Here is a 23,513-nt window from a genome sequence, read left to right on the forward strand (position 1 = left end):
CACTCATGCTCTCTCTCTCTAAAATAAAGTTAAAAAGAAAAAAAAGAATAAAGTGATATATCACTTCTGAATTCAACAGAGAAACTGCCAAAATATATACAAAATACATACAAAATAAATACAAAATATACAAAATAAAGCTAGTTAAGTAATCATACATTAACTCAACAAAAATGTAATTCAGCCCCTACCACGCGTCAAGCAGAGAGTTAAACACTCAGTAAGCCTTCCTGTAAGTAGGCACTCCGAAAAGGGCTTCACATACGGAGCACTATGAGCACAATTCTGTTATTGGTTAAAATTATAAGACAATTAAGCTTCTATATGCCCCTCTTGGTCTTTTTACAAATGGGGTATTTTAAAGGTCTGTTTTTTCCAAGCACGAATTTTCTTATTTTCTCAAACACAAATCTAAAAATGGATTTGCAACAGCGATTCTGTATCAATTTTAATGAGTCCTGATAAGATAACAGAAAACCAGGAGACACTTTCCCAACTAAACGTTATTCCTTTAACAGATTATTACTGTTGTAAGTCATTAAAAAAACTTTTTTGTCATCTTTTTTTCCCCTCCTTGAAAATTAAGTTTAAGTCAGACAGTTTTAGGAGTTTTATTTTGCTCAAGAGCAAAACTGAGATGAATGTTCAGATGTTCCCAAACACAGTCTAAGGCCTCAAAGTTAGTACCCATTTCCTATCTTTTTTTTTTTTTTTTAAGATTTTATTTATTTATTTGACAGAGATAGAGACAGCCAGTGAGAGAGAGAACACAAGCAGGGGGAATGGGAGAGAAAGAAGCAGGCTTCCAGAGGAGGAGCCCGACATGGGGCTCAATCCCAGAACACTGGGATCACGCCCTGAGCTGAAGGCAGACGCTTAACGACTGAGCCACCCAGGCGCCTCGCATTTCCTATCTTTCAATCTTAACTTGAAAATACAGACACTAGGGGCACCTGGGTGGCTCAGTCGTTGACTGTCTGCCTTGGGCTCAGGTCATGATCCCAGGGTCCTGGGATCGAGCCCCACATTGGGCTTCCTGCTCAGTGGGAAGCCTGCTCCTTCCTTTCCCACTCCCCCTGCTTTTGTTCCCTCTCTCGCTGTCTCTCTGTCAAATAAATAAAATCTTAAAAAAAAAAAAAAGGAACTTAAATCATTAAAAAATAAAAAAGAAAGAATAGAAAGAAAATACAGACACTAGATGCTACTATCACCAATGTCCACAGAATCCCAGTGGACGTGTGTTCCATTTAAGTTAAAAATGTTCGGTTTTTTTATAGAAAAACAAAACATGATTCAATATGAAAATCAGGTTAGTGAAACATTAATGTAAACATTACTTCTAGGTTACCAATACCCAAGCCTTATTCACCCTGTACTTTAGGCTTCCAGTAGCAAAGGGATTGAAAAAACATCATCTCTTCTCTAGAGAATACCCAAGTATTCCTCACCCCTCTTAAGGAAATTAAAGTATGTTATTAAATCTAAGAGAAGACATGTATTTGGAAGAAAATTAGAGCTGGACATCTTTTCCATTAGACGGTTCTCAAAGTACATTCCTTTCAAAACCTAAATTCTTGTGGTTGTCACCTAAATTTAGAAGGATTTAAATGAATTAAGAGGCCAACAATGATTGACAAAAATCCGTGTTTTTAATGAAATCTGGCTCCCTACAAAGGCCTTACTGCCATTTGTTTTACCATGATTATCAATGATTAGCCATATTTTAGCTTCACTAAAACTACTAGATTTGTGACAGAGATTCTTCAAAGAAAGTCCCTCTGGAATAAAGTCCACCAGAACAACAGTTAAGATATTACCTCCAATTCATTCAGCCTCTGGATACGTGGGGTAAAATGAAGTTTATCAACATCACATGCAAATGGTGGCTGCCAATCCTAGGAGAGAAGCAAAGGCTTTGATTAGAAGAATTTATAATTCTGACATTTTAAAAATTCTGTTAAAACCCCAGGTAAGTAAAACACACTATCTCTACCCAGTCAAATACAACAGAACATGGGTAATAGTTTAACCTTTTTTCACCAGAACAGCAGAATATGTATGATTACCCTTCCCCATATGAATGATGCATCCTGTGCATACCCCTCTTCACACCTTCCCAAATGAGTAAAGTCACTTAACCTCAAGCTGTTGAAAAATCCCTGACTTTGAAGTTACAACCCCGAGATCAAGAATCACACGCTCTTTGGACTGAGCCAGCCAGATGCCCCCCCCAAAATTACTGACATTGAAAGAGATTTTGATTCCTCTATTCCAAAGAAGTAATCTTTTTACAAAATAGCTATATTAACATCAAAACGTCCATAAACTATATTTTTATATGTACCTCCTAGTTACCTTAACTTTTATTATAAAATTAAAGATAAGTTTTGGGGCGATGGTGAAGACTGCCATTCAAGACTAATCTTAAAGAATCATCCTTAACATATCTACTGTTACAAATTCTTAGAAGAACTGTTACCATGAGGAAATAATTAGGCAAGAAGAGTATTATGCTACTTATAAAATAGATAAAACTGCAAATAACTGAAATAGCCACAACAGAATAGTTAAAGGAATAAAAATTCTGCTGTATTACTGGTTATACAGTTTCAGTTTGGAATAATGAAAAAGTTCTGGAGATGGATTAGTGTTAATGGTTATGAATGTACTTAATGTCACTAAATTGTACCCTGAAAATTATTACAATGGTAAATTCTATATTATGCATATTATAATATTTTAACACATTAAAAAAAGCAAAAAAACAAAAAATGCTGTGGTATAGCTCTATTTATTGACATTGAAAGATGTTCCTTATATTCATTAAGGAGGAAAAGAAAAACAGGGTATGCAATATAAAAATAAAACACTGGAAAGATATACAGCAAAACGATTAACAGTGGTTAACCAGTCTTTGGTGGTAGGATTATACGTGATTTTCTTCTACGTCCTTAGCCATTTGAAATACAATCTGAAATATATTACATACATTAAATAACATCTATTACATATTAAATAAATTACTTCAGATTAAGAAAACAATACAAGGAAGTTCATAGCCTTTTTACCCAATTTCATACCCAGGAGTTTGTTCTAAGAAAATAATTCACCCAGAATCAACAATGTACATGCATGAAATTAACTGAAGTATAATGTTAGAAAGATATGATTGATACTATAACAACACTGAATATTATACAGCATTTTAAAAATCTAGATTTATGGAGAACTCATAACAATAAATAAGAAAATACAGAAAAATGGACAAATTGTCTTAGTAATTAGCAAGAAAAAATGGTTAGCTGTAAAAACACTGATGTCCAACTTTATTCAAAATCCAAGAATTACACAAGATCCCCTTGTTTTTACCTACCAGGTTAGCAAAGATTTAAAATATACATACCACCCATATTAGCAATATGTGAGGAAATGTGGACCCTGATGCTTAGGTATGCTATTTTTTTTTTCAAAGATTTTATTTATTTATTTGACAGAGATAGAGACAGCCAGAGAGAGAGGGAACACAAGCAGGGGGAGTGGGAGAGGAAGAAGCAGGCTCCTAGCGGAGGAGCCTGATGTGGGGCTCGATCCCAGAACGCTGGGATCACGCCCTTAGCCGAAGGCAGATGCTTAACCGCTGTGCCACCCAGGCGCCCCAGGCATGCTATTTTTGGAGGTCAATTAGAAAGCATCACATTTTTAAAAGTCTTCTGACTCCGTAATTCCTCGGGTGAGAATTTCCAAATATTTATTACCACTTACAACACCAAGATACAGAGAAGAGGAAATTTACTGCAGAATTGTTTTAACTTAAAACCTTAAAATTGGGGCACCTGGTTGGCTCAGTGGGTGGAACATGAGGCTCTTGATCTCAGGGTTTAAGTTCGAGCCCCACATCGGGTGCAGAAATTACTTTAAAAAAAAAAACTCTTGCTGGGGCGCCTGGGTGGCGCAGTCATTAAGCGTCTGCCTTCGGCTCAGGGCGTGATCCTGGCGTTCTAGGATGGAGGCCCACATCAGGCTCCTCCGCTGGGAGCCTGCTTCTTCCTCTCCCACTCCCCCTGCTTGTGTTCCCTCTCTCACTGGCTGTCTCTATCTCTGTCAAATAAATAAATAAAATCCTTAAAAAAAAAAAATCTTAAGAAGAAAAAACCTTAGTATCTATCAGTGGAGAGAGTAAGGTAAATAAACGTGGACACATCTGTAAATAGCAATAAAACACTCTGCAGCTGCAATAAAAAAGATCTACATGTCCTAAATATAGAAAGACAGCCAAGACTTAATGAGTAAAAGAACTAAAACATGTAAAATCATGCAAACAGTATTACATGTATGTAAATTTTAAAGACTTTTATAATAGAAGGGGGAAAGAGATTACTGTTATTTCAAATCTACATTATTAGAACTTTTATTATTGATTGCTTTTAGTTTAAAAGTAAAACAAGGTCTGGGGTGCCTGGTTGCCTCAGCCCATGGAACATGCAATTCTTGATCTTTGGGTTGTTAATTCAGGCCCCACACTGGGAGTAGAGTTTGCTTTAAAAAAAAAAAAAAGTAAAACAAGGTTTTGTTTTAGTGATAGGGAGACTTCAGTAAAAAGTGCCCACTGGCAATGCCTGATAAACTATTATGTTAAAAAGATTACATTTTACCATAATTTCTTTTAAAAAGGAAAAAAAATGCAGATTACAAACTGGTACAAAACTATTTACTATTAGAATACCAAAAAGAAGAAACAAAAAAAAGAAAAAAAATGACAGCACTACCGTTTAAAAAGGCCATCACAGATAAGGCCTTCAAGTATTTCATGTTGTCATACTGCCTCTTTCACAAAGACTACGGTTCCTGTTTCAATGACAGTAGTCAGTTAAAGAAATACTATACTTTGTTAAGCAATTAAAAATACCACCTATTCCACCCTGGGTCAGAAGGATGAAAGTGATTTATTTTTGTTTAGCATGATAACTAAAGATAAGGAAAGCAATGTGTCTTACGGTACAGAACACCACGTAGTAGAAGAAAATCACATTGCTCAGTATTCTATCACAGGCTAAGAGGAAGACTATGTTGCTCAGAGCTTTGCTCTCTAATACTGCACGAAAGCTGTAGGCTTTCTGAAATGAACTGATCTGGGTTGAAGGTTAGACCAAAAATGTATTAAAGATAATGTGTAATAATATACAAGTAAATGATTAACATACTGTCCACATGGCCTAAGAATTTTATAAACTAAGACTTACGGGTAATGTATGACATTCCCTGATTAATCAAGTAGGCCTTTTTCTTTTCCAAATAGACCTTCTACTCCCCAAAACACAATGATAGAGAAATTAATTTCATCTCCTCTATATATTAAAGTTTTATGTATTACAGTGAGCTGTGTCTTTGTATATATGGGTGTATATGTTTGTATTATTTAATTAATGCTTATTTTATACTGAAGCTTTTTCAAATAAAATGAATCCTAAAAATAAAGCATCAAGAGGAAAACAGTACATATCTACCAATAAGGAAGTTCACACAGTGGGTGTAATATGTTAAAAACTAAAACTCTTTCAGAAGATCATTCCTTCATTAAACACAGATCACTGAAAACTGTTGCCTCTTCTAATTACAAAGAATGAGGGAAAATGGGATAAATGTCATTTAGTTTCAAGACTTTCATTGTCAGCTGCAAAGCTTTATCCAATAAAAGAATTACTTATTATTTGCAATCCTCACTGAAATATTAGAATTAAGATATCCTTGGCTGAGTCTGGCCTTTGATGGGCTGTAACTCTTACAAGGGGGGAAAAAAGCCATCAAAGAAGGGAAGAGACCATTAAATAACAGTGTGATGATTCTGCGTTTGACACTTAAGTATCTAAAGGGGATATACCATATAATCTTAACAAAACTTTTAGCCTCTAACAATAAAATGGTTCATAAATCATTCTTCTAACATAAAAACAGCATTTCCAAAAACTAGGTGTGTTTTAAGAGTTCATAGATTGCAAGGCATCCCATCCATATTAAGTCCCCTGCTAAGATTCACTCACTTTTAAAACTTTAAAATGGCTTTTAGGGGCGCCTGGGTGGCTCAGTCAGTTAAGGGAGCAACTCTTGTGGGGCGCCTGGGTGGCTCAGTCGTTAAGCGTCTACCTTCGGCTCAGGGCGTGATTCCGGAGTCCTGGGATCGAGCCCCGCATCAGGCTCCTCTGCTGGGAGCCTGCTTCTTCCTCTCCCACTCCCCCTGCTTGTGTTCCCTCTCTCACTGGCTGTATCTCTCTCTGTCAAATAAATAAGTAAAATCTTAAAAAAAAAAGGGGGGGGGAGCAAATCTTGATTTCAGCTCAGGTCACGATCTCAGGATCATGGGATCGAGTCCCATGTCAGGCTCCACACTCAGCACAGAGTCTGCTTGAGTTTCTCTCTCCTTCTTCCTCTGTCCGTCCCCCCTTCTCCTTCTCTCTCTCTCACTGAAATAAATAAATCTTTTTAAAAAAATAAAATAAAATGGCTTTTATTTTAAGCCTTCATTTTGAAAGGCCTATTTATTATTTATCATTATTACTTAACTATTATTTAAAACTTCAATTATTTTCCTAAGCACTAAAAAAATATATTCCTTGGGGGCGCCTGGGTGGCTCAGTTGGTTAAGCGACTGCCTTCAGCTTGGGTCATGATCCTGGAGTCCCAGGATGGAGTCCCACATCCGGCTCCCTGCTCAGCAGGGACTCTGCTTCTCCCTCTGACCCTCCCCCCATCCTGCTCTCTCTCTCTCAAATAAATGAATACAATCTTAAAAAAAAAAGTTAAGTAGGAAGTTGAAGCCTCAAAATCCTCAGAGGCCTGGGAAACATCAAGTCCCAGCACTACCTGAGCAACAACTCACCGTACACTTAATGGAGAGAAATTTGAGATAAAATTGACCAGTGGGAAAATAACTTTCATAGGATGCTAAGGATTTTTCAAAAACTCCATGAAAATTAACTCTGTAAATGACCCACCATTAGCATCCACATATCAGAATATTGTCTTCATCTTTCTAAATACAGGAAGCTATCACCACTTTGAGATCTAATACTCAGCAAAATGAGAAAGTACATTCTCTACAAAGGCTATTCCAAAAGTTGATTCGCTGGCTCCTGCAGACAAAATTAATTTTTAAAAATCATTGTCAAACGCTCATTCTGGTTAGTTTACAAAGAATAACATTAAGGACCAATGCATTTTTAAACTGGATATGTTCTATTAAAGCCAGTCATCACAGAATGCACTCAAAGGATTTTTAATCCAGTGCAGCAGAGCTAAACTTCCTGTTTTAATCCAGAGTCTTACTGTTTCTAGGCTATCAGTTTCTAGGTTATCAACACATTAACACAGAACTATAATGCAAAATTTTAAGGAACCAAAGAATTTATTTTAGTGTTTTAAGTTAAGTCAGAAAAATTTTCAGTTGAGCATGCCAAGATTTATCAACCTGAATAAAGATTTTTTTTTTAAAGAGCTATTTATTTGAGAAAGAGCTCAGGGGAGGGGTGGTGAGGAGGGACAGAAGGAGAGCCAGACAGAGAATCCCAAGCAGGCACCACATGCAGCATGCAGCACGGAGCCTGACGGGCTCAATCCCACAACCCTGAGATCATGACCCAAGCGGAAATCCAGAGTCGGATGCTTACCCAACTGAGCCACCCAGGCACCCTTCAACCTTAATAAAGATTTGAGTGACACACATATGAATTACAATTTAAAAGACTACTTTTTCATCATGTTAATAGTTTTATGTCAGTATGATGTCCTTAAGACACTTGCACAAATCTAAGAGGTAGAACTGGGCACACCATAATCATTATAAATCCCCAGTTATAAATTAAAAGACAAGCAGAGGTACTATTTATGAGCCCCTCAGTGGAGTCCAATGACCACTCACTGACGGGCGTCTACGGAAAGTTCTGTAATACAAAGGACTACAGTGTCTTTCCAACAAATAAAATGTGTTAGATACTGTTAACTTCTCCCTTTATTCTTAATTCCCTCAGGGTAGGCTTGGCACCAAGCAGCTTTAATTACCACACATTTGTTCAAAGCCTGTTTAAGATCTCCATCCCTAGTGAGCCACTAGTAAAAAAAACAAACAAAAACACTGAGAATTTTAAGACTTTAGAATCACACTTTCCTTAAATCAGAGGTTCTTACGTTAATATAGAACTGAGTGTATGTGGATTTTGGGGGGGGACAGTCACAGCTTTCACCAGGGTTTCAAAGGGGTCTGTAACCTTAAAAAATAATAATAATAAAGTCCTGGGAGTATGTTTGGCTTTCATAAATTTTTGTACCTTCAAGTTCTTATCTCACTACCCCAAACTACTTTTTTCAGTCCCTTCTTGTGCTTAATCAAGACATCATAATGGATAAGACGCCTGGCTCCTCAGAATGTTAGAAGGATGTATATATAATATAGGACAGAAAGAGCAATGAATTTAAAAGTCAGAAGACCTGGATTTGCATTTTGGTTCTTTAACCACCATTTGAAGAATCTTAACTTTTCCATTTGAAATGTACAAACAATAGCCACCTTCAGGACTATGGTGAAAAGTAAAATTACAAATATAAAGGATTGTTTACTGTAAAACAGAAATAGCAAGTACTGGGGCACCTGGGTGGCTCAGTCGTTAAGCGTCTGCCTTTGGCTCAGGGCGTGATCCCAGCGTTCTGGGATCGAGCCCCACGTCGGGCTCCTCTGCTGGGAGGAGCTTCTTCCTCTCCCACTCCCCCTGCTTGTGCTCCCTCTCTCGCTGACTGTCTCTCTCTCTGTCAAATAAATAAAATCTGTTTTAAAAATAGCAGGTATTGTATTTACATTAAGTTCTGACCACTGAAATATAATTTCTTCCAGCAAAAAGTCACTACAGCCTCAACTTGCAAGGAGCATCGGACCTCTAAGCTTTAAGGACTCTATGTTTCCAGCCTAACTCTGGTTGGCATCAGAGCAATTCCAACACGGGTTAAAGACTCCCTTATATTTCCACACACCCCTGCCCCCTGTTATTTCTCCAATGCCCATTTTTAAAGCACAATGACATCATTTCCCTTATCCTTGTATAGTAAAATAGCTGTTAAAGAGGATACGCTCTGGTGTCACACTGCCTGGGTTCAAATCCTGACTGCATGGCTTTGTACTCATCGCCCTGTAGCTTAGGTGCATGTATAAAGGGGAAACTATGAGGCTTAAATAAAATACATGCAAAATAAAAGCCTTCAGACAGGTCCTGGCATTTACAAAGTGAATGGTCGAAAACATTAGTCATGAGGAAATGTTTATGTTGCAAAGCTTTAGTTCCCAGGAAGCCTGATGCAAACTTGTTTTGTTTTATGATTGGTATGTTTAACACAATGGTTTCCATTCTCTAATCTTCATTATAAAACCGTATAAAATGGCATTCATAAGTTAATATAAAATATTCAAGGCCCATTAATTTTTTTGCTGTATTTTTTTCAGCTTTATTGAGATACATGCAACCTTGCTTTTTTTTTTTTTAAGATTGTATTTATTTATTTATTTGAGAGAGAGACAGAACGCACAAGCAGGGAGCGGGGAGGGCAGAGGGAGAGGGAGAAGCAGACTCCCTGTTGAACAGGGAGCCCAGACATGGCATTCAATACCAGGACCCCGAGATCATGACCTGAGCCGAAGGCAGACGCTTAACCGACTGAGGCACCCAGGCGCCCCTATGCAAGCTTGCTTCTTAAAGGAGAATGTACTATCAGGTTTCCATGCTTAAGAGAGCTTTTCTAAGATTGTTTTAGGTATGTAATTCAAGGGTAGAGACACTTAATGGATCTGCTAAGAGAGGAACTACTAGGGTGGCAGTAGAATTCAACTTCTATACCATAAAATTTAACACTGTAGTGGGCAAGCCCATGTATGGTTCCACAATATTAGTGTTTTCTATTAACCAAGCCATTTCCTGTATGTCCACTATATAAAACGTCCTAACTACATATTCTCTTATTGGGGCAAAAACTAAGCAACAGAATAGGTTTAAAATAATTTTCCCTAATGCAAAAGTAATGCTCATTAATGAAACATCAGAGAATACATATGAAGAAGAAAAAAATTAGCCATAATCTCAGGAAAACCTACTACATTTTGGCATACATATTTCCAGTATTTTTTAAAATGCTTATCTTCATAATTTTCAAAAAATTTTAATCATAATTTAAATATACATATGCTTCCTTTTACTTACACTTCACTTATACCTTACTAATACTGTAAGCATTCAGTATTTCATTGTATTGATACTTTTTAAAATTTATTATTAGAAATTTAGGTTATTTCCTTTACTTTCCAATGTTAATCATTATAAATAAAACACCCAGGGGCACCTGGGTAGCTCAGTCAGTTAGGCTCCCAACTTGATCTCAGCTCATGTCTTGATTTCAGGTTGTGAGTTCAAGCCCCGCACTGGTTTCCACCCTGGACATGGAGCCTACTTAAAAAAAAAAAGAAAGAAAGAAAGAAAGAAAGAAAGAAAGAAAGAAAGAAAGAAAGAAAGAAAGAAAGAGAAGAAAAATCCATACCTTGGTGCCCTGGTAGCTCAGTCAGTTAAGCCCCCCCCCACCGACTCTTGATTTCGACTCAGGTCATGACCTCAGGGACATGGGATCAAGCCCTGCAGTGGGCTCCACACTCAGCAGGGAGCCTGCCTGGGATTCTCTTTCTCTTCCTCTGCCCCTCCCCTCCTCAAATAAATAAATAAGTCTTAAAAAAAAATCCATACCTTCTAGGAAGTTTGTTTTAGCCTCAATCAATGGTCATATTTTATGTACTGCAGTTACAGGAAAAAATAAATCAACTTGACCACAGTGGTCATAGTAGTTTAAGTAGTTTAAGACTCCCTTTTTAAGAATGACAGCTTAGGGGCACCTGGGTGGCGCAGTCCATTAAGTGACCTCCCTCGCTCAGCAGGGAGTCTGCTTGAAGATTCTCTCCCTCTGCGTGCATGCACTCTCTCTCTCTCTAGAATATATAAATTTTTATTAAAAAAATGAATGACAGCTTATTCTGGCTCTACAGATAGATACCAGCTACATATAAGTGTATGTAAGTGTAAAAATTACTTTTGAGGAGGAATTTAAAACTAAAACTACCTTCGCAGAACAGTACTGAGGATGTTCAATAAATGTTATTGAACAAGTAAAAATTCTCATCACGAAAGTTAATGTTAAGCATCTCTACAAAGCTAAAGATGAAAAGTATAAAGTCAAAAGGTCTGACTGGTAAAAATGTGCCAATGAAGAAAACTTGATGACAAGACTTTGTAAACAGAGAACAGTTCAGTGAAAATACACCATGCCCCTCACTGAGATGTGAGTAAGATCACCCAGTGAGGCGAGGCTCATGTTGTGGCACAGGCTTTATGTCAGTTATGGTGATACCAAAATTCTCAGTCTTAAGTCCTTCCAGAGACAAGATTGCAAGAATAGATGTCCCCTTTAAAAAAAAAAAAAAAACCAGGGGCGCCTGGCTGGCTCAGTCACTGGAGCATGCGACTCTTGATCTCAGGGTCGTGAGTTTTGAGTCCCACTCTGGATGTAGAGATTACTGAAAAATAAAATCTTAACATAAATAAACAATAAATTTTTAAAAAATCAGTTGCCCATACACCCAGTCTCACCATGAGAAAAACAAGATAAATTCCAAGAATGAGACATCCTACAAAATACCCAGTCAGTACTCCTCAAAACTGTCAAGTTCATCAGAAACAAAGTCTGAGAAACTGCAACAACCAAAAAAAAGCCTAAAGAGACATGACAACTAAATGTAATGTGGTATCCTGGATGAGATCCTGGAACAAAAGAGGGGTATTAGCTAAAAACTAAGGACTAAGGAAATATGAATAAAATGCCTGGACTTCAGTGAATAACAGTATCAGTTCATTAATTACAGCAAATACGTCATAATAATGTAAGATGTTAATAAAAGGGGAAATTGGGTGAAGGAATATATGGGAACTTTATCTTCACAATTTTTCTGTAAATCTAACAGTTCTTAAAAATATAAAGTCAATTAAAAAAATTATTTGGATCAATTTTTATGTGTTATGTTCCAAACTTCTGACCCCAAAGATAGCTCTCAAGAAGCAAAACACATACGGGTGCCCAGCTGGCTCAGTCAGCGGACCATGCAACTCCTGATCTTGGGGTTATGAGTTTGAGTCCCACTTTAGATGTAGAGATTACTTAAAAATAAAATCTTTAAGAAGCAAAAACAGGGACACCTGGGTGCCTCACTTGGTTAAGCATATGCCTTTGGCTCTGGTCATGATCTCCAGGTCCTGGGGATCCAGCACCGCGTTGGGGCTCCTTTCTCAGCAGGAGTCTGCTTCTTCCTCTCCCTCTGCCCTTCCCCCCAAATCGTGGGCACGCTTGTGCGCACATATACATTCTCTACTCTCAAATAAATTCTTAAAAAAAAAAAGAAAGAAAAGGCAGCAAAAACACAGTCATATCTGTTTATTATAAATGTTATAAAACAGAATGACAAAATAAGACCAAAAAGGCCCATTTTCTTACATTTTAGTTGATATTGGTTATATGGGAAAATTTATTGTCTTCCCTTTCGGAAACACTTTTAAACTTTCCACTTCACAGAAGCATAGATAATTGAAGTTCTTACCAAACCCTCTACTGGTTTTATACTGTTCTCTGCAATCAATGCACCTCTTACACATGCACAGATCCTAGATTTATTTCTACTGAGTCAGGCCTTCGCAGAACTAAGTTTCTCTTATGACTACAACTCTCGAATTTTTGGTCTTAGGACCCATTTATTTTTTGTTTTTTTAAAGATTTTATTCATTTATTTGTCAGAGAGAGAGAGAAACAGAGTGAGAGCAGCAGGCAGAGGGAGAAGCAGGCTCCCCTCTGAGAAAGGAGCCTGATGCAGGACTCGATCCCAAAAAACCTGGGATCATGACCTGAGCAGAAAGCAGGTGCTTAACTGACTGAGCCACCCAGGTGTCCCATGGACCTCTTTAAAAACTCTCAAAATTGAGGACCTCAAAGAGCTTTAGTCTATATAGCTTATATCTATTCACTCTGATCACAACAGAAATTTAAAATATTTTATGGGCACCTGGCTGGCTCAGTTTGAAGAGCGCGCAACTCTTGATCTTGGGGTCCAGAGTTCAAGCCCTACTTTGGGTGCAGAGATTACTTAAATAAATAAAAACTTAAAAAATAAAATGTTTTAGGGGCGCCTGGGTGGTGCAGTCGTTAAGTGTCTGCCTTCGGCTCAGGGTGTGATCCCAGCGTTCTGGGATCGAGCCCCACATCAGGCTCCTCCGCTGGAGGCCTGCTTCTTCCTCTCCCACTCCCCCGCTTATGTTCTCTCTCTCGCTGGCTGTCTCTCTCTATCAAATTAATAAATAAAATCTTTAAAAAAAATTTTAAAAATAAAATAAAATAAAATGTTTTAAATCAATTCATTTAATATTAAGCAAAAAATAAAAGAATGCATTGTTTTATGTTGCATATATTTTGCAGATCTCTTTATGTCTGGCTAAATAGAAATAGGCTGGAATTTCATATCTTCTTCTATAGTCAATCAGCTGTAGTATATTGTTTTGGTTAAAGTGTATCAAGAAAATCTGATTACATATATTTAGTTGAAAAGAGGAAGTTCCCTTGGACCTGCTGAAAAGGTCTTGCGAACACTCCCAAGAGTCAGTACTCAACCCAAACCCTGGAAACAACTCTTAATAATCCTAATCCTACAGAATTCCCAACCAATATGTCCCTCCAAGGAACTCTATCCATCCAGATTTTAAAAGCAGCCCCTTAAGTTGTTTTATCTATTCTCTAACAATCATTTCTTGACCTATTGCATAATGGCAACATTTTTAGAAAAGGTATACCAATGTCAACCCAGTCTTCCCTAAAAGCCCTACCACCAAAAAGATCCTGAAACTATCAAAATAATCATTTGCAAACATACAGGGAGGATTAACAATGGTACTAAAGGGGCACCCGGGTGGCTTAAAAAAAAAAAGAAAAAGTTGGACTAAAATATTAAGGACCTTTGTTAAAATTATAACGCCTATAATTGGCAGGGCCTGGTAAAAGCCATCAGTTTTCAGTTTTACAGACAGCTTATTTAAAAGAATATTAAGTGTCCAAGCACTGTTTCTATGGAGGAGCATCTATTAGTAAATGAAAATACACTGGTAAAAAAGGGACAGGCCATGGTACTTACTTTTTAAGCATCAGTCCCAATAAGGTCCTCTTTCATCACTTATTCTTTTTTAATTTTACTTATTTATTCGGGAGAGAGAGAGAGATTAGGAGAGAGAGTGGGGGGGGGAGGCGTGTAGGGAAAGGAAGAAGTGGACTCCCCGCTGAGCAGGGAGCCCAGCACAGGACTCAACCCCCAGAGTCTGGGATCATAACCCAAACCGAAGGCAGATGCTTAACCAACTGAGCCACCCAGGCGCCCCTCTCTTTCACCCCTTTTAATAAAACTTGGTAACAATAATCTGTATTTGCAGGGCCTCTAAATGACTTGATTTATTATTGTCAAAACCATGTGAAAATACCATGGAAAACGGTCCTCCCAAACCTTCAAAAAGATGGTTTCCTTTCCAGGACACTTTACAGGAACAAGCTAAGTACCGCCTTGTTTATAAACAGTAAGAGTAACGTAATAACAAGATCACATGAAGACCTTATTCTCAAAATGTTCCTAACAGATGTCTACCAAAGTTATCTACTGAAGTGATTCATACAAATTTTTGGCATATTCCCCCAAAATCTTATCTATAGGTCTCTATATGGAAGCATCCTTTTAAAAATCACTCAGAAGGATAATAAGAAAGCTAAATCCCTAGTACAAGTCATCTTCCACTCAAATGGGTTGACATCACGAAAGGTCGATTATGAAAATTTAAGAGGAAAGCATTATTTCTTTCAGATCATTCATAGACTTCTCATGACACAAAACTCACCAAATGAAACCAGAAGAAATTTCAGATTCTTCTCCCCTACAGCGATTACAATTGGCACAAATATTACTTCAATGTGCCTAGACCAAGCCATGTTACAATCAAGTAGCTATACTGCCAGAGTTTCTCCCTCAAGGAAGTTTAGTAAGTAGTTTTCATTCTGTTTTCTTTCTTAAGTAGGATCCCAGTGAGGAAAAGACAATTTCTCACAGAAAATTGAGGGTACCAAGGTTAAGAAAAGATGACATACTTCAGAGAAAGGTTCTGGCAATGATCTATCAGGGGAAGGGGTTAAGGAAAAAAGTTGGACTCTGCCCCTACAACCTTCCCCTCAGCACCACCCAAACCCACCTAGGCACCGAGGGAAGGGAAAGGTAAACAGCCCACACCCTAACTTGAAGGCCTCACTGAATCTGTAAACACATGTTCTACAACTTCAGTACTTTACAAACGACACTCACAGGTTCACAATCAAGGTCACAAGAGAGACAGCAGTGACACTAAAAATCAGCCTGAGGCTCTGAGAAGATACTAAAAAACTATAAAATCTTTGTTTTGCTTGATGTTCCATTTGAAGACAGATTTGGCAGTTGTATTAAAAAAAAAGAAACATAAATAGTAAGCCGTTCATTTCACTGGACGCAAATATTTAACAGCTATGTAGCCCTGCTACAATTAACTGCAAGCCTAACGTTAAAAGTGGAAATAATTTTAGAACCTGTATGATCCCTAACAGCCATATTTGAAGTAAAAGACTGAAGCCTGGACATGAACAGGAATTGCTAGGAAGCTTCTCCATTCATCCCACTGCCAGATCACTTAATAGTTATATAAGGGCAACATGCGATTCTACTCAATATACTAGAATTCTGACCATGTTTCAAGGCTAGATAGATCTATTTGAAAGAGAAAAGGATGCACTGACACACAAGCATGCTCAATTTACAATGGTAGATAAATAGGTCTTATCTCCAAAGGTCTTAATATTCTATATCTCAAACCATGCTCTGTTATTATTGTAGACACAGCACCATCAACCGCCTTATTTCACATTTATTGCCACATTTAATAATAATTTGATTTAAAAGATAACCCACTTTAAACTAAAATATGCACAAACTGCAGCCTGATAAAACTGGTCCTCATTTGAATCAAAGGGACAAATGCTATAAAAGCTCTTCTATTATCTACTTTTCCAGGTCTTTTTTTTTTTTTTAAGATTTTATTTATTTGACAGAGAGAGAAAGCATAAGCAGGGGGAGGGGCAAAGGGAGAGAGAGAGAAGCAGGCTCCCCGCTGAGCAGGGAGCCTGACACAGGGCTCAATCCCAGGACCCAAGGATCATGACCTGAGCCCAAAGCAGCCGCTTAATCAACTGAGCCACTCAGGCGCCCCAACTTTTCCAGGTTTTAAATAAAGGATTTTGCAGTTGTGTCTGGAATTGAGACTTAAGCAAATCATCACGATAAGGTCATATAAGTCTCAAATACTGACTCTCAACAAACCTGCTTTTTCCCCCAGCACTTTTCCTGCAGCCTACAACCAGATCCTCTTCCTTTTGTAAATGTTGATGTTTCTGGAGGTTCTGTCAGATTCTCATTCTCATTCTATACCCCTATTTCCTCCACTAATCTTGCCCCAATCCAAAGCCCTCCCAGGCATCCCACGCAGCCTTCTCTCCCTATACTTTATCTACCTCCACATCCCTCCAATCCTAGGATCTTCAACCATACTATATACAGTTTCCGTTACTTGCACACATCACACCGTATAATCTAGTTGCAGATCTTTCTCACCAGTAGACTATGAATTCCTTTAAGGAAAAGCTGTTTAATTCATTTCTTTTTTTTTTTTTTAAGATTTTATTTATTTATTTGACAGAGAGAGACAGCCAGCAAGAGAGGGAACACAAGCAGGGGGAGTAGGAGAGGAAGAAGCAGGCTCCTAGCAGAGCAGGGAGCCCGATGCGGGTCTCGACCCCTAAAACCTTAACACAATGCCTGGCACTTCTTGAAACATCAATAAATGTACTGAATTGGGGTGCCTGGGTGGCTCAGTCATTTAAGTGTCCAACTCTTGGTTTAGGCTCAGGTCAAGGGTCTCAGATCATGTTGGGCTCCGCTCTGAGCTCGATGTGAAGTCGGCTTGTTCCTCTCCCTCTCCGTCTGGCCCTCCCCTCACTTGCGCTCTTCTCTCTAAAATGAATAAATAAAAATCTTCAAATGTACTGAAGTAAACCCACAACCAAACCCAAGGACCCAGTTCATTTCTTCATTCACCAGAGCTGACAAAAAGGAGTCCCTAATTGCTGGTAGTAGAGTTGAGAAATTCTACTAATTCAGAGTCAACAGATAGAGAATTCCTTACATTATTAACAGCTGCCTAAACCTCATCGGGGAACTATCTAAAACCAGTAGTTCTTAAACCTAGATGGGTTTAAAAAAGACTAGAGGAGGGCGCGTTGGTGGCTCAATTGGTTAAGTATCTGCCTTTGGCTCAGGTCATGATCCCAAGGTCCTAGAGTAAGTCCCGTGTCAGGCTCTCTGCTCAGCTTCTCCCTCTGCCCCTCCCCTCTGCTCATTCTCTCTCTCTCAAAAATAAAATGACCAGAGGAGCGTCTTAAAATTCAAACACGTGGGCATCCCATGAGATTCTAATTCAATTCTGGGGCAGAGCCCAGGATGATTTTGATGGGAAGCAGGGCTATATTCAGGGGGCCTAAGGCTTAATGGATACTCTTCCATTGAACCTGGGTGGTCACTGAAATTGATGAGCCAGGACTTTCCACACAAATGAGCCAAGCAACCAACAGTATATGAAATGCAAAGCTCATACATATTAATAAACTAAAACAATGAGGATTAAAAAAAAGAATGAGGATATAGGATTTATTTAAATTTTCATAAATAAATTTTAGAGACAAATAAACACGAAACAGTATTTTAGTATCATTCGATATCATTACTAATTTTATTGATTTCCCTTCAGTTGTGTTTGGATGGTGAGAAGAAAGCTAGGGAAAACCACTGTCTTCCCAAAAAACCTGTGAGGAGAGATGAGAAGAGCTGGCTAATTTGTGGGATTTATTAAAGAAGCCACTGTGTATGAGAAGGAAGAACAGTGAACTTGGAAGTAAAGGCATGGTTTGAAATTCTCCAATCTGTCCTTAAAAAGCTGTGTCACCTTAGGGGGCACACCTGGGTGGCTCAGTTGGGTTAAGCGTCCGACTCTTGATTTCGGCTTAGGTCATGATCTCAGGGTCCTGAGATCGAGCCCAGGATTGGGCTCCACGCTCAGCTGGGAATCTGCTTGAGATTCTTCCTCTCCCTCTGCCCTTCCCCCAACCTGCACACAATCTCTCTGAAATAAATAAATCTTGAAAAAAAAAAAAGCTTTGTCACCTTAGATAAGTCGCTTAACTTCTCTCAGCACAGTTTCCTTACCTATAAAACTGTCATACCTTAGCAGCAAGAACTAACTAACAAAAATGTTTTTTGCCGAGCCCATCAGAAAAGAAAGGGTAGCCTGTATCAGGATAGAAAATGTATAAGCAAAAGAATAATACAAATAGATAACACAACAATAACAAATAACAGTAAAATAATATGATTCATAATTTTCCATCAACCATCTCATGTAATCACAACTGTATCATTACTACGAATATATGAGGCAACATAAATAGTAGTTAAGTGCACTAACTCTAGGTTCAAACCCTTAACACCACCACCCAATAGTCAGGTGACTTTGACCAAGTCTACTTACCTATTTTAGGCCTCACTATGTAAAGCAGGGCCGGCATTATCCCCATTTTATAGGCAATTTTAATGGAATAAAAAACTCTGAAAATAGTCATGACCCTCTTCAAGCTAACAGCTCAGGGATAACACATAAACATTGAAACACACACCAGAAGGCAAATGTTTTGATTCCTACTCTAGTATTCTTTCCATGAAATCTGTTCTCTTCAAGTTTTCATTTCCTAGCTAGATAATACCAACCTTCAAAAACAAATTACCTTGGATGCTAAGTCAAATTCTAAACTCTGTTCCTCTCAAAAGAAAATCTTGATAAGCAATTATTATGTAAGTCAAAGATACATTTTATAAATGGAAGATGAGAAAAGCCAGAAGATTAGCAGTGAAAAAAAGTGGTGAGAGAAAGGAACCCAGTAGAATGGACTGCCATGAAGTACAATTTTTAAAAACCCTAAACCCACACCCTACACAAATGCCTGAAGACAGCCTCCTACTGGAAAATCTGGTGGCTATTCTCAATTTATCCAAAATACATCATACCACTGGATAAGAGCCTCTCTGAGAGAAGAAAAAGCTTAGAATACTTGAAATTTTACAAAATGGAAATTATACTCCAAAGACTCTCTTTGTAGACCTCTCTCTTCTCCACTCCCTCACCCCTGACCCACAAATAAAGATGCCATAATATAAATCCTAAGAGATCCTGCTCTCCCCACCTCTTCCGTCCAAGTTAAAGACTGGCAAAGATGAGACATTACCATCTGGTTTAAATATCACCAAACGATGAGTTGGTACAACCACACAGACAACTGGGAGGATCTTGCCTAAAAGACCGTGTAATTATGTGGGTTTGATAAGGATTTGTTCCTTGTTCCTAGAGTTATAAGTTTAGAATAAAATGATAATGTTTCAGTATCTGTAGTCCGGAGTATGTATGCCACATAGGAAAATGTGCTTAATAAAAGCTCCAACCAAGTGCTCAACACACACTAAGTTTTCGACTTTATTTCTCTGAACATTAAAATCTGGTCAAGCCAGTGAGATGGCAAGAATTAGCACAGGAATGCACAAAAATCTGCCTAAGGCCACATAACAAGCATAGCTCGGAAGAGAAATCTTAGGCTAGGTGCATGCTCCCAGCTAAAATACTCAACATTTAAAGACTCAAAAGTTGTTTATACACCATTGGGGAGTGTTTTTAATACATCTAGAAAGCAATACTCAGTAAACTGCTTGACTCAAGATAAAAACAAAAAACCAGGGGCACCTGGGTGGCTCAGTCGGTTGAGACTGCCTTCGGCTGAGGTCATGATCCCAGGGTCCTGAGATCAAGCCCTTCCTGGGGCTCTCTGCTCAGCAGGGAGCCTGCTTCTCCCTCTGCCTGCTGCTCCCTCTGCTTGTGCTCCCCCCCCCCCGTCAAATAAATAAATAAAATTTTTAAAAAATAAACAGAAAACAAAAAAACCAGAGGCACCTGGGTGGCGCAGTTTGTTAAGCCTCTGACTCTTGGTTTCGGCTCAGGTGGTGCTCTCAGGGTCCTGGGATCAAGCCCCACAGCGGGTTCCACACACAGTACAGAGTCTGCTTGAGATTTTTCTCTCCCTCACCCTCTGCCTCTCCCATGCTTGTGCTCTCTCTCAAACAAAACAAAACACCCACTGTGGAAATAGTATATATGTGTCTATGTAAGAGGCAATGTTATGAGGCCCAATAACAAGATATATTTGGACAAAAAACTGGGGAATCCAGGTTTGTATGGGAGTTCTCATCACATTTATTGTTATTTTTTTAAGTTTGCCTAACTGTTACTAAAGAATAAAATACAATCTGGCTCTGTCCTGAGGATCAAAATAAACATTTTCCCTGCCACCTTTTACTTTTCTCCCCCTTTACAGGAAGAATAATTGTCGAATATTATATGAGTCAAACTAACAACTCAATTTCCTACCTAGCAAGAACTGGGATTATTTTAATTGTTAGGTAAGATATAATGCCCTCCATTTGCAGGGCTTCAACAGCATCATAGCCATCTCATACTAGAGAAATTTAAATAATTTTAAACACTTCTTAACACAAAGCACACCTAACACAAACTCTTGCCCGACTATGCACACTACACAAGACACACATAACATATGCACCTGCAAATTTTCTGAAACAGTCTATAACAGCTCTACTTGAGAAAAGATTTTAATCTCACTAATTTTTTAATCCAATTTTTGAAAATATCTAGGAATAGACAAGCTTCATTTAGACCAACAGAAGAATTATATTCGGTATATTGTAGTTTTGATGCTGAGCTTTTGACTTTTCAAGTTTCACTTTTTAAAAATCCCTTCACTGTAGGGGAAAAGGAGGGATACATATTTGGCCCTAACCCTTGTCTCACTAAATCTGTCCCTAGAGTCTTCTTAGCAGTGAACAAATAAAGCTTTAGGATCTAAGCTCCTTGCAATCCATCAATTAATTAATCTGGACAGCAGCCCTAGGTCAGTGTCAAATCCCCTTATAGCAGATGAGAAGGCATACATTGGAGAAAAATGACATTGTCCAAGGTCATGACAGAATCAGACTCAGAACTCTACCCACTTTTTCTCCAAAATCTAGAAACACCCAACTCCTTCTTTTACATAATAAAGGAACAGACTTTAGGGGCACCTGGGTGGCTCAGTTGGTTAAGCATCTGCCTTTGGTTCAGGTCATGGTCCTGGAGTCCCGGGATCAAGCTCCAGTTGGGCTCCCTGCTCAGTGAGGAGCCTGCTTCTCCCTCTCCCTCTCCCTCTCCCCTCCCCCTGCTGGTGAGCACGCTCTCTCTCTCTCTCTCTCTCTCAAATAAATAAAATATGTTAAAAAATAAAGGAACAGACTTTTAAAAAATAATAATCCATATACACTACCCTTGATAAAGCTTATTTTTACCCATGCAAAATATTCTGTAAATTTTCCATCTACTGTAAAATAACACATTACCAAGTGAAATGGAATCAACAAGTTCTAAAAAACCATTCATTATGTGATATTCTGCCTGGTGTTGTTTAACTAGTTTCCTATCTGAGAAATCATTATTTTGGTGGGGAAAACAATTAGATTTTAAGGCGTTATTGACAGAAAATATTTTTCAATGACCTGATCTTTAAACTGCTCCTTTTAAACTTTTGACACCACAGAAATGTTTATCAGCAATTCTGCTGGAACAGAAACTGCACCATCAAGGCTGAAGGCCAAACTACCACTCTTAACAGAAAAGTGAACCTAACAACCTAACCAACAACTCATTAGACCCCTTTGATTCTCATTCCCTTAAAACTCCTTTTCCAGAAGAAATTTCAGATTCTTTTCCTTTACAGCAATTGGAATTGGTGCAATTAGTACTTTAACGTGCCTATCCCAAGCCATGTTACAAGGAAGTAGCTATACCACAGTTTCTCCCGCAAGGGAGAGAAAAGTTGAGATAGCCTGGCAGACAGGGAAATGGACAAATAGAGAATGGAACAATGCTTGCAGAGAATGCCCTCCAACCACCACCACCAAACTTCTGGGTTCCAAGAGCTGGCTTGAAGATGGTCAAATTTCTGCACAGGTTCCAACAAACGTGTAATAAAGCAACAAAGCTACTGATTAAAATTAAGAAATACAGGGGTGCCTGGCTGGCTCAGTCAGTGCAGCATGACAGTCTTGATCTCTGGGTTACAGGTTTGAGTCCCACACTGGATACAGAGATTACGTACAAATAAAATCTTACAAAAAAACAAAAAAACTGAGAAATACAATCCCCATTCTAATTGGGTAAAGTGACCATCACTCACTAAAGGCTAGAAACCCCATTCCTAAGTGCCCAAATCTCACTCACACCCTTTATAAGATAAAAGCTAAGCAAAATTGTTCTTTGCAACTGAAGGTCACTAGTTTACTCTCAATCCCAATGCTGTTAATCTGCTTCCTGCTCTTCTATATCCAGGAAAATAGCTAAAGGGACTACATTCTCTATGCTTTTGTGTATGCTTGAGTATTTTCATAATAAAAAATTTTTACTTTACACACTGGCAGAGCAAAGTAATCCTTGTGTCCAGAAAGTAAGTTTACATGATAAAAAAAGAAAAAAGGATAAATAGATGGGATGACTCTAGACCGCATCTAAAGGTATAAGGCAACGATACTTTAGAGGAATGGTCTACAATGAAAGATCTGAATGTTTAAAAAAAAGCAAGAGAGAATTTATAAGAATTCATTTAGTCAAATTCCACATCTTTGTTCCAAACATCGCACAATTATGGAACAGAAATATCTCACTGCCCTGTCGGCAGCTTTTCCTCATTAGTCTGGTTCATAAACTTGGGGGTTGTAAAAAGCACATTCGCCACAGAAATCATCTAATAGTTAATCACAGAAAAAGCAGCATTTTTGGAAGAGTTTTTGGAGATGTACAAAGGTAGCATCTCATTTAATTTTTTTCTTTAATCCCATCTAAGACAGCATTTAACAAAAAAGTCCTTGCTATGCTGCATACAATTCTCATAGCTCAACAAGTTTCTCACAAATTAGATTTTAAAATCCAGTTATAAGTTTCTCAAACTTTTTTTTTTTTTTTAAGATTTTATTTATTTGACAGAGAGAGAGCACAAGCAGGGGGAGTGGCAGAGGAAGAGAGAGAAGCAGACTCCCTGCTGAGCAGGGAGCCTGACGTGAGGCTCGATCCCAGGACCCTGAGATCATGACCCAAGCTGAAGGCACTTAACCAACTGAGCCACCCAGGCACCCCTCTCAAACT

At 38.3% G+C, this 23,513-nt stretch overlaps 1 protein-coding gene across 2 annotated transcripts in view; it reads right to left on the bottom strand.

Moving 5' to 3' along the window:
• KDM5B (lysine demethylase 5B) overlaps window positions 1-23,513 on the bottom strand; it is a 77,986-nt gene that overhangs the window by 48,959 nt on the left and 5,514 nt on the right. For both annotated transcript variants that reach the window (XM_040636466.1, XM_040636465.1), the window contains exon 2: window positions 1,818-1,895. In XM_040636466.1, the coding sequence (XP_040492400.1) occupies window positions 1,818-1,895 (78 nt within the window). The remainder of the gene's footprint in view (window positions 1-1,817; window positions 1,896-23,513) is intronic.

Source organism: Ursus maritimus, unplaced genomic scaffold, assembly GCF_017311325.1.
Source record: "Ursus maritimus isolate PB19 unplaced genomic scaffold, ASM1731132v1 scaffold_2, whole genome shotgun sequence".
NCBI lineage: Eukaryota > Metazoa > Chordata > Mammalia > Carnivora > Ursidae > Ursus > Ursus maritimus.